The following is a 12,541-nucleotide window of genomic DNA, read 5'->3' as shown; positions in this document are numbered from 1 at the left end:
TGGCTCGGAGAACAAGACCCAGGGGTGAGGTGGTACCGTCGGGGTGGGGAGGAGGAGAAGGGGAAAGAAAGGATGCAGAGGCGAGACGACAAGTGAAAAGTGAGGGAAGAGGAAAGGAGAGAGGAGAGGAGTGGGGGGGGGGAGAAGAAGAGAAGTTGAGAGGAGTTTATAAAAGTGCTGGGAGAGGTTGTAATATGAAAGGTGTGAGTGTGTGTGTGTGAGAGAGATATCCTCAGTGTGTATATTTAGTGAATGAATCAGAACCCAGTTTTTGCTGAGTCAACGCTCTACGAGATGAGTTTAATCGAGTTTGACCTCAGGAAAAACTCCTATAAAACCTTTCAGACGAATTTATCTAACACTCTATTTCACGGCCTATTTCTTTCTTTGTGGCGGTTTTATTATTCCTAACCATGATTTATAGTCTAGTTCTCTCTTGTCCTTTGACTAATAGTTTGTCTGCAAGTAGCCTATTCATTCCTTATACATTTTGAATCAGCAGACACTTGCACGAATGGTGGAGAAAACAAACAAACGCACACGTCGCCAAACTTGGTTTCCGGTATTTCTTGCACCGCTGCCCAAGTCTCTGCAGATGATGCAATGCGAACATTGCGTGTGATTAGTCAGAAAAGCAAGGCGAGGTATTGCAATCCACTGACAATGCATTTTTCTGGATGCAGCGCAATATGCCTGAATGTTTTCCAGAGAATACATATGTTACAGGATTTCTAGGATTTGGCTAATGATGCCTTAATGTGTGTGTGTGCAGTATTAATAATGTTTAGGTTATCTCACCACCTAGTCTAGACTGGTCTGGTTGTAGGGACTCAGATAGGACTAAGTTTAGAAAGCTTTTTCCCATGCCAGGCTGTTACTAAGATCTCGATCTACTGGAACAGTAAGGTGATTGTGTGCCAGGCATTAGTCAGCCCCATATTTCTCTGGTCTCCATGGAGACCCTTCTGATCTTAACCAATGGAATGTTCAGTGACGAAGCCGAAACTCCGTTGGGTATAAAACAAGTTTGTCAGTCTTTTGCCAGCCAAAATAAATTCCAGTTATTCGGAAGTATGCTGACCTTTTTACAAGGGAGGTAGACTGAGATTAATCAAACCATATAATTATTATCGGATCCCTGTGGATCATTACTCGTTGTGAATGATCAAATGAACAGCAGTATAAAGATAAACTATGCACTACCGGTACGCTTGGCGTTTTAATGTACTAAACTTTTTTTCACATTCTACTGCTCCTTTTCCATTCTTCTCCAACACTCGGACCATGAAATGGTCAATAGTGGATGGATCAATAGTGTCTTTGGAGTGTGTGTGGTTGATGGCGGGTTCATGCAGCCTCCCCTGGCTTGATGCAGAATGATTAGGCTCTGGGGCTAGGAGAGGCTGCACACCTCTCGGGCATTGGAATAATCAATGCACACGACCCATCACCCAAAACACTCGAGGGAGAGCTCACATCATGTGCCGGAGGAGCCCAGAGAAGCCACACGTTTGTCTTCTGGCAGGAGAAACTGCTACACTGGGCGTTGAATGTGGGGCCAATTCGGCCCAGAAGACACAGCGGAGCCCAGCCGCGTTGAAGAGAAAGTATACAAACACAGAGAACGAACATTACTTAAATATCTCAACTAATAACAGACCTCCTTACATTTCATGCCCTAATACCTGACGGATGACATTTCTACCAAATTACACTCAAGATTATTTGAGTCTTAAATTCCATTGTTAGGCAATAGATCTAGCCTACACCACATTCGTATACAGCCTTCATCATGAATTAGGCTTGTATAGGCTATTAACCATGGGTGAGAGCAATAATAATTATTGTTATATGATATTATTATATAATATGTTTGATTTAATGATGCCTACAATCTATGCCTACAATTATAGAACAATGATTGGTGAACGCTACACAACTGTTAAAAAGTCTCTAAAACTAGCTTTGCTATTTAGGACAATCAGCGGTCCAGGTTAAACGGTGTTAACTGAAGACTGAAACACCAAAACAAGGCGCAGTGTATTATATTATGTAAAGTATATTAGGCTAATAGTAGCCTATATTTTATATTCAAATTAAATGCATAGCTAACATGAACAATGGTGCACATTGTCCCCATATTGCCTGTTGACATGTGTAAGAATCCTTGACTCATGTAGGCCTAGGCTAGCCTACGCCCCCGTAGTCCTACGCTAGCCTATGCCCCCGTAGTCCTACGCTAACGTGATATGCTGCCTCAGCAGTGGGGGGCCAGTATGGCATTCCGCAGCGGTGCAAGCTTTCCGGCAGACATCGATCTCAATGTGTTCGGCAATTTCATGCATTATACCTGATATAAATAGTTTAAATTATGCGCAATACCCACAATCCTGCACGGAAATTCAGGTCTTGTTATATATATATATCCACCTTGTTTAAGAAAAAGAATATATATATATATATATATATGTATGTGTGTATATACAGTATACTGGTATACTGTATATTATGTGTGTGTATATATATATATGTACATAATAATATATAAAAAAGTGTGTATGCATGTGTCTCTCTCTATCTGTCTGTACGAGTGTTGTAGGCCATGAGTTGTTGCCTGGTCTTGGACTCCCCTCTCTCTCCTTCACCATGTGATACTCCTCTGTTGATGTGTCCTATCCAGGTTGCTATGGCGATCAGACATGCTTGACCCCTGATGTCGCCGTGGATGCAGACACATGGTAACGGAGAGTTATGGGTGATGCTGGCACAACAGGGTGCACACACACACACACACACACACACACACACACACACACACACACACAATATCATCTGGACACACATGTCCACACATATGTCCACACAAAGAGGATGTATGGAAAGGCACACATACACAGAAACAGATAAACACATATAAATGTGAATCAATACTATAAAAATACACACACACACACACACACACACACACACATAGTTAAGAATGCAAACGCACACACACACATTCCTACAAAGCATGTACAGGCATGCACACATGTTCCCCAGCTTGACACACACATGCAGAAATTCGGTGACGCACATTTAAAGTAATGCTAATTAATAAACCCACACATAGTTCACAGACTAAACTGACAACATGTTCTTCACCATTTGGTCTTTATATTAAAAATAACATTCATGACAGTAACAGCTTACAACCATTGATCAATAATCATAAAAACAAACAAACTGCGGCACCAATAATTACACTTAAGAAGGAGAAAGACGCTGCATCCTCCCTTGTTTTAAAATAAGTTAAGAAATGAAGACTCTTTTGTTGTTTTACTTTGCAAAGCGCTCTTCCCTACATGGGGGGGCGGGGGGCTGGCGTTACTGTGGCGGCCCTGGTCACCGGGACCGGGCGAGTATTAATGGCTGCACAAGCGTTCCACGGGGGCAGTACTTCTGGAGATTACACACACTCGCTTTGGGTTAAATAGGTCAACAGCACAGGATCAGTGTATGGCTACTCCAGTGTGATTGTTGGATCTAGAACAAGGAACGGTGAACAGTGAACTGTTTTGGCGTTGGGCGCGGTCTCCTTCAGTAGGCTTCCCCGTGTCTAATTGTTCTTTTTTTTTTTTTTTTTTGCGTTTATTTTCCCCGCACAACAGTGTCTCTGGTCCAGCGGTGGTTGCTACAGCAGGTCTGTTTGTCGATAACTCCCGGCAACAAAGGAAGGAAGCGCTTTGTTCCCTCGACGCCAATCAGTAGTCAAACAAGTCGGACACAGCCAATCAATGGCTGTGCGTCGACACGGGACAACAATCTGCCACTCGGCCGTCCAATAGGCATTCAGGATTCCAGGTAAGGGAAGGGTTCATATAATGTATAGGCCGGTCTCCAGTGTGTTATTATTATCCTTATTATTATTATTATTATTATTCATAATCTAACAAGTATTCTCTGTTCACAAAGAGTCAGTATGATTGCACATTAAAAGTTCAGTAGAAGTTAAAGTTCCAGTTGCAGGTTCAGTTTGAACCAAAATGGTGTCATCTTCCAGAGTTGTAGAGCCTTCTGCAAAAGGATCCCCCAAAAGTCCAGTTGTCCAGTTCTTATTGGCTCATCCTCACAGTCGCTTCACTTTGGCTTCTGTGGAAGGAAACAGCGAAGTGTCAAACAATGTCAAACAGAAGTGTCAAACCTTTTGTTAATCTACACACACAGTCTACTCCCTCCATTCTGTTCAAGCAACTCTTTTAATTAGTACATTGTCAGAGGCTTTCTATGTCCGGGCGCATTGCCATGGCGTAATAAAGAACCTTAAACACCCTTAGGGAATTACACACACCGTTGGAGTACTACGCACACCCTTGGAGTACTACGCACACCCTTGGAGTACTACGCACACCCTTGGAGTACTACGCACACCCTTAGAGTGCTATGCACACCCTTAGAGTACTATGCACACCCTTAGAGTGATACGCACATGGAGGGGAAGGTATGAAGGTGTTGGGAGGGGAAGGCCTCACCCGTCTACATGATGATGGCCCGGATGGCTTTCTTGCTGATGCGGTTGCGGTGCTTCCTCCTGCGTCGTGGCACCGCGGGCCTCCTGGGCGTCCGCGCCGCCGTGGACGGGGACCGGCGGGTCGGACCCTCCAGTGAGACCACTGAGAGGAGCACAGAGGGAAGGCAGGTTCATTTGTTGTCCATTGGGATTGACAGAACATTTTTTCGAATGGAAAACATGACATTAAAAACAACAAGCAACTATGTAAAGCAAAGAAATCAGTTGTATATCTGTTGTATTTTTTGGCAAACTTTCTGGCTAAAAAGTTTTTATTTCCAAACCCATTAAAGGCCACCAAGACCACCAATCCAATATAATACAACAACACACACACCGCGCTGTATACTAGTTATGAATTGGTTCATCACTTGGTACACATTTTGGCCAATGAGCAACAGGAATTGAAACCTGAAAACTGTTTCTGAGGTTTTTCAGTGGTTGGGTACTCTGAGGTACTTCTTTACCAAAGACGTTCACATGCTTAGACACACACCCACACGCACATCCTCTAGTACCTGCTTTAGATGCTGTGGGCTTTGGTCTGTGCTGGGGAAGGTGGTCTGCAGGGTGAGGATGAGGAGGGTGTGGTTCTCTTTGTACAATCTCCAGGAGCCTCTGTCGCATCTCCTCCTTGCTGAGAGCATGCCCCCCATCGGTCACTCCAGGGTCCTTATCCTGTCGCCGATTGGCTGGAACCATGACGCCCTCCCCACTATTGGTCGACCCGCTCTCCTCCTTGTCAGATCCTTTACTATGATTGGCCGAACCAGTCTCTGTCTGTCTGTCCTTGTCGACCCTTACATGTTCCCCACTGGCCGCCTCTAAGGCCGGCTCCCTCTTATTGGTGGTGACCGGTGAGGGGGTGGGGTTCCATTCTGGCCTGTGATTGGCCGGCCAGGTGGCACTGCTGGGCGGTGTGGAGGCGGAGTCCCCCTGGAAGGAGTTGAGCCTGTACTGCGTGCCGGCATCAGGCCTCTGGCTGTACTGCAGGTGGTGGGGGTGCCTGGGCTGCTGATTCTGCGAGCCGGCAGCGTCCCGGGCCCCCCCCTCGGAGCCGCTGCCCTGAGGGGCCCCTATGTCCTTGGAGCCCTGGGGGCCCGCCACCGGGGCCCCCGCCCACATCAAGCCGCCCCCGGCCTGCCCGTCGCGGCCTGCCCCTTCAGTGATGGGCCGCGTGACGGCGGCGCCGGCCCCCGCTGCCAGGGTGTAGACCGGGGGCGAGTGGTGGGCCCCCGGGCCGGGGGTCCAGCGGGCCAGCTGGGTGTAGCCGCCCTGGGGCGGCCACTGGCGCGTGGCCGGGGGCTCGCGCTCCTCCACCGCCTGGAACTGCTGCTGGTTGTGCTTCTGGTCGTCGTGGCGATGGAGCTCGGCCTTGGAGGTGGAGCTCTTTGGGGGTGTGGCATGGGGCTGGGGGTAGGGCTGGGGGTAGGGCTGGGGCAGGGGCAGGGGCTGGGGCTGGGGCTGGCTGGGGGGCAGGTTGGCACGGGGCAGGAGGGGCGTGAGGGCGCGGAGCTGGCACCGGCAGCTCAGGTGGTCCTCCACGGAGACGATGGCCTTCTCAATCTGAGGCTTGGAGTTCAGGTACTGGATCTTCACCACCTGGAGTGGGACAGGGTGACAGGTGACACCCGTTTAGTGTGTGTACTCGTACACGTGCATATTCCTGTGGGTATGTGTCTATTCCTGTGTTTGTGTGTGTGTGTGTAGTCCTGCATGTGTATATGTGTGTGTGTATATGTGTGTGTGTGTGTGTGTGTGTGTGTACCTCAAGGTCTCTGGTGCTAGTGATGGTGGGGACACAGTGCATCTTCTGGGAGTTGCAGCAGCCAGAGCAGCGCTGCACCTCCACACACGGCGGCCACAGCATGAAGTGGGCGTTGCTGGGGTCGTGCATGGCCCGGGTCACTTCCTGCACCTCCGTACGCACCTTGCACTCCGCTATGATCGCCTTGGGGGCCTCATCTGGAGAGAAGAGAGTTTGCTTTAGTGAATGAGAATGAGACCAACTTAATGCAGGCCCGAAGACAAATGGACAGGCCGACAGACACAGTGAGACTGACAAAAACACACACACACACACACACACACACACAAAAGGACAGACTGACAGACAGCGTATGGTGCATGGCACGAATTAGTGGTCCTTACTCAGACTCCTGGTGAATCTCCCAGGGTGATGGTCAGATGCGTCCTGCTCCTCCCCCTCCCCCTCTATAAGATGAAGGTAGCACAGACAGACAGTGAGCAGACAGAGAGGAGAGAGGGAGTGTCTACTGTAATGCGTGAAATGAATCCCTTTGAAGCAATGTTGATTCATAATCATCAGCTGTTCGCGGTGAACTTCTGCATTTTGTGACACATTGTAATGCTGCCATGGCGACCTGTTTCCAGCAGTGACGAGTCATTGTTCAAAGCACAGAGGAACCTCCCTGCCCTTCTCCTCAATAAAACAATTACCACTCTTTTTTTGCCACACTTTGTCTCTGCGCCTCCAGTAACGTGGAGAACAGAGACCAGTTAAATATAGCCCTTGTGTATAAAGTCCCGCTCCATTCCATTCTAGAGCTAATTATATTCAGGCTGAAGAGGCTCTTTTCAAATTACAACCTGTGTGTGTGTGTGTGTGTGTGTGTGTGTGTGTGTGTGTGTGTGTGTGTGTGTGTGTGTGTGTGTGTGCTAGTGCACCAAGGCACAGTTAGTACCCGATTAGCATACAGCATCGTTTAGCAGCTCGTTAATGTATATTAGATGCCTGGTGCGCAGGCTCACTATGACAACACCCAAGTCTAGAGAACTCACCATGTAGAAGTCATGCTGCATGAGGATTTGTGTGTGTGTGTGTGTGTGTGTGTGTGTGTGTGTGTGTGTGTGTGTGTGTGTGTGTGTGTGTGTGTGTGTGTGTGTGTGTGTGTGTGTGTGTGTGTGTGTGTGTGTGTGTGTGTGTGTGTGTGTGTGTACCTGTGAGTTCTCCAGCCTCTAGCCTAAACAGATGCCTGAGGTCGTCCAGGGAGGAGATGGGGCTGTTCCACACCAGGTCCACCAGGTAGCTAGGTAGGGGGTCGCCCTGGAAGACAGACAAAGAGAGAATTATTCATCATTATATATTATTATAATGTTTTGATAAGCTTTTCCAAACTAAATATTTTTTTGTTTCATGCTCGAAATGTTAAATAAACAGGGATACAGACGGACATATATAGACCGACAGAGATCAATAGACTAGGGTTGGTGCGTATAATATTGTACATAGAGCTAGATACACTGTGCAGGAGGTAAAGAAGACAAAGAAAAACACTCGCTGTGCTTTTATACCGACTTTATTTTTCACCGCTGCTAATAAACATAGCCCGAGGTCATGGTTCACACCGTGGGGTTGTGGTAGATCAAATCATACTAACACATCTTAAGACAGATTTTTGCGTGCGGTTTTTCAGATCCACTCTGAAACCATCATCTTGCACTCGGAAATCAGTTTTTCTTCTTCACATCCCTAACCCCGCAAGAAGCACTGGGCAGCAGCGCCCTCTACGGCCCAGGCTCCGGGCGGTCTCCCCCTGAGGTTTGGCCAGAGCATTGTTGAACATCTGGATCAGAGCAGTACTTTCAGGCTGACGGGGTGCTTCTCTGCTTCTCTGCGGGGACACACTCCTAGCCTCCTACTGCTGTTGTATCTGACATGTGACAGTGAGTCGTTTTCTGTTTTCTCTCTCTCTTTCTTCAGGTTGTGATCGGGGAGGCAGCAGCAGCAGCAATGGAAGGAAGCAGGCTGCAGGAAGGACACGACATTCTGCTCTCTTTCCATCCCATGATACAACTTCTTCATACCGCTTCTCAGAAACAAGAGGGTGTTCGCACTTTTTCACAGCGAAAGAGGAACCGTGTGATCAGAGAGAGAGAGAGACGGGGAAGGAGAGAGACGAGGGAGACCTTTGTTTCCTCCCTCAGAGTTCCTCCCTCAGAGCCGTTCAGCACTCACTCAAACAGACGGAGGGAGCGGCCCGCAGATGGAGAGACAGACAAGCACTGATTGTTTCTCATATTCCGCCACATCCAACAGACTCTTGCTCCAGTTTCACTTCCTCCTTGGGAGGAAGCAAGGGCTGTGATTGGTGGTTTGTTGTATCTATGGCGACGACTTTCGCTGTCGCCACTGTATCTATCAAAACACTGGCGTGCTAAGCTGTGGGGGAGCCGACTCTCTCCCTTTTACTCCCGATCTCTCTCTCTCTCTCTCTCTCTCTCTCTCTCTCTCTCTCTCTCTCTCTCCCTCCTCTAACAACTGATCTCTATCTCTCACATTGCGAGTTCAGTAGGCGCTGCGTCGGCACAGTTGTGGTGGCTGTCATTGAACGACATTCAAAGATTTGGCTTTCCGTGATTTCACATCTACTCTCTCTGACTGGAAGCGGCTGCAGAGCGAGGGCCGCTCTCTTCTCCTCGACCCCCGCTCCTCCCCCTGTCTTGACTCTGTGACTCTTATTTCAGTTTCCTTACTCCCTCTCTCTCTGTTTATTCGGTCCTTTTGTTGTCCGAATTCCTCCTCTGGTCCCATGTTTTCCTTGTCTCTCCTCCTGAAGGGAGGGATGCTGAGTTTGTGATGAGGCGTCACGCTGATCAAACTCTTGCTGTGCGACGCAGCCCACCACATCTATGTTATGCTTGGCTAATGGTTACGGGCCCCAGGTCTTGAGTGGGTGCAACGACACGCCCCTTTCTGGGCTTCTTTTTTTAAAGGTCAAACGGATTCATACCACAGAAATTTGATCTAGAATGAAGACCGTTTGATGGCATTAAGCTAACAAACCTAAGGGGTGTTGAGAAAACTTACCTAACCAATCAATGTTCAACAATTCTCTTCAGCCAACGTGAAGCAATGTTGGCCTGAGATTTGTTGATGTTGAGCTAACTTACCTAACCAATATATGTTCAACAATTCTCTTCAGCCAAAGTGAAGCAATGTTGACCTGAGATGTATTAACATAACTAGCACCATCTAAACCGGAATGCACACCTTTTAATTATCAGGGAAAAGCTGAAAAACCAGACATGAAGGGAGTGGATAGCAGGGGTGAACTCAACTGACCCTGTTTTTGGCTGGTAATTTAAAGCTTAAGACTGAAGGGACGGGTTTGGATGCTTTGGGCCACACAGACTGTTTGTACCTGCCCCTTTTTTTTTATGTGGTGAAGGTAGAGAAATATGTTCAGAAATGATGAACAAATTGTTTGGTTGTCCAACGGCACTATATTGGGCTTTTGTAATTGAGAAGTGAGGGAAAGAAATATCTGAGAAATCCAGCAGTATACTACGTGCCATAGTGTGTCCCAATGAGTGTTGCTGTGTCCGACCCAGGACTGTGGACGGAGGGAGTGAATAGGTTGGAGTTGTTAAAGGCTTCTTGTGGCAGGGAAACATGACTAAAGCACAGACTGAGGAAACAGCCAGAGTGAATCCAAGGACGTAAGCCACATTTTTGGAGGTGAGATGTTGTCATGAACGATCATGATGATGCTCAGAGGTTAATTTGTCACCCTCTCCAACATCTTCCCTAAAACATGCTAACAATGCTAGTGAAGCGCTGATGCTAGCATTATAATGGCAGCGCTCAACCTTGGTGCCTGAGCGCACTGCGCTGCCTAGCGCGTTCTCCCTCGCTTGCTGCTTCAACTCTCCATCCTCTTCAACGCCGTCTCCTCTCTCCCCCCCCCCCCCCCCCAAACTCTTTGTTTGTGTGCTAGGTGGGCGATCTGAAGGACACCTGTTTGACTTTCACAGACCATTGGCTGACCCAGTTAGGTAAACACACACAGGAGCACACCCAGATGCATAACCACTTTCAAAGTCGGCCCACCCTGTCCTGATAATTACACACGCGTGCACGCGCAAACACACACACACACACACACACACACACACACACACAAACATATACACACACATACACGTTTGCTTCAGATGTCTCTGCAAGCTATAATTAAATGCTGCAAAAGGTACTGGTCAAACACACACATACACATACACAATCTCAGGCAAAGTTGAATGCAGATAGTCACGCAAAGCCCACACACAAACCACATACACACAGGCACATGTTGCATGCACATGTAAAACAACGCACACATGCACAACCCCACTTGGCAAATCCCAAATACACTAACCCATGCAAACCCTTGCAAATTGCTGCTACTACACTGGCGTGCACTATTACTGGACACAAGAAGGGTTTGAGAAGGAAGTGCAGAGAGAAAGACAGTTCCATGTGATGGTTACAGAAGTCTAATGGCTAGCAGTCGAGACAGGAATCGATGACAAGCTAATGATAACCATTGCACAGAAACGCTAAATCAACGTGGAACTGACAAGAACTCAGTGCCTTCCTGTATGACATGTTGTACCTACATGTAAAGACATGCACTAACACACACATACATACATACATACATACATACATACATACACACACACACGCCAAACACACAATGTTTAAGTGCACCAACAGGTAAAAATTATTGTAATTGTAGGGTTCATAATTGTATTGTATAGACATTATCAGATCCAGGCAGAAGGTTTATGTAGCAACGACAATGTTATATGTCACTCCTTTGATATGAGGTTCCTTTGATGGTATTGGACTGTTTGGGCGTTGTTCATAAGCAGCTATTAAGACCTTGTTTTTGTGGGAACTGTTTTACACAGACTAGGCTTTGCAGAGAAAGGCTTGTCATTTATTACTTATTGACGTGTTTTTCTGGCATACAGAAATAGGGACATTATACAAAACTACCATGGGAGGTCTGGGGGCCCTCCCCCAGAAAATAGTCTCAGTTTCACAGACTTAATTATAATGCATTCTAGTCATTTTTTAATCACAAAATAAGAAGCAGAAGGAACATTGTTGAATTGTATTATATTACTCTCTCTATACAAAAATGTATTGACATACATTAGCTTCTTGTTTTCTTTGGGCTTCTCCGTCTCAATCCCTTGCGTTATGATCGGATTAGCAACTTCATCTAACTATTAGCCTGCAGACAACAATCCCCATCTCACTGCATTGCGTTATGACTGGAGATTGACTTCACATCCAAACGATAGATGATCACATTAACCAGCAATGGAGATAGAAGAGGCAGATCAGGATTTTCTCCTAATACAGGGGAATGTTGTCTCCGAGAGAAAACCGGTAGAGGACATGGAAAACCGGTAGAGGACATGGAAAACCGGGAGTCTTCCAAATCGTGAGAGGCTGGCAAGTATGGTTTCAGGCCAGCGGAAGACTAATGCTACACAAACACACAAACACATTCGCACACACACGCACACACATCAGCATGCTTTAAATTGGAGATTCTGACATAGAGAACATTTAACCTATGTGACTGATGCGGTTGGCGTCATACCGGATGTTCCCATAATGCTTGAAACATGGCTGGAAGCCACAACAGGTACATGCGGACCATGTGAACCACGGCCAATCCTAGCTGACATGCAGGGTAAAATACAACTCGCCCGGTTGAATGCAGCAGCCTGGTTGGTTTTCAACCTACCCAAGTTCTCCCACACCACCACTCCGCTGAGCCCTGCACTGGCTACCTACCTACCTACCTACCTTCCACTGGTACCTGCCTACCGTGCTGCTGGACGCTCGGGTCCTTCCTACATCCAGGACATGGTCAGACCATAGACCCCAGCCCAGCCCATCCACTACACTCACTAAGAGAGGGGCCCCAGCTGCCACTCTGCACACTCCAGATTCTGTGCTGTCCTGGCTCCACCCTAGTGGAACGAGCTCCCCAGTGACATCAGGACAGCAGAACCCCTGCTCACCTTCCACTGCAGGCTGAAAACCCATCTGTTCAGAGTGACTGCATCTTGGCCCATGAAAAAGAATGATGTAGTAATTGTTTCTAAAATGTAGCACTTGAAGCAGTTTGCTTATTTAATGAATTTTCTGTAATTGCATGAATCCTGCAATTTCTGGGTTGCATC

At 47.3% G+C, this 12,541-nt stretch overlaps 1 protein-coding gene across 1 annotated transcript in view; it reads right to left on the bottom strand.

The window, feature by feature from the left end:
• Window positions 1–3,588: 3,588 nt before the first annotated feature.
• Window positions 3,589–12,541, bottom strand: part of LOC311341302 (uncharacterized protein) — a 13,324-nt gene continuing 4,371 nt past the window's right edge. The window contains exons 2-7 of the mRNA XM_084466207.1: window positions 7,511–7,616; window positions 6,701–6,763; window positions 6,318–6,514; window positions 5,068–6,151; window positions 4,512–4,652; window positions 3,589–4,131 (exon numbers count right to left, since the gene is read on the bottom strand). Coding sequence (XP_084322333.1) covers window positions 4,516–4,652; window positions 5,068–6,151; window positions 6,318–6,514; window positions 6,701–6,763; window positions 7,511–7,616 — 1,587 coding nt within the window. The 3' untranslated portion in view covers window positions 3,589–4,131; window positions 4,512–4,515. The remainder of the gene's footprint in view (window positions 4,132–4,511; window positions 4,653–5,067; window positions 6,152–6,317; window positions 6,515–6,700; window positions 6,764–7,510; window positions 7,617–12,541) is intronic.

Source organism: Micromesistius poutassou (assembly GCF_964030765.1).
Source record: "Micromesistius poutassou genome assembly, chromosome: 3".
Classification (NCBI taxonomy): domain Eukaryota; kingdom Metazoa; phylum Chordata; class Actinopteri; order Gadiformes; family Gadidae; genus Micromesistius; species Micromesistius poutassou.
This window is presented reverse-complemented; position numbering and strand designations above follow the sequence as displayed.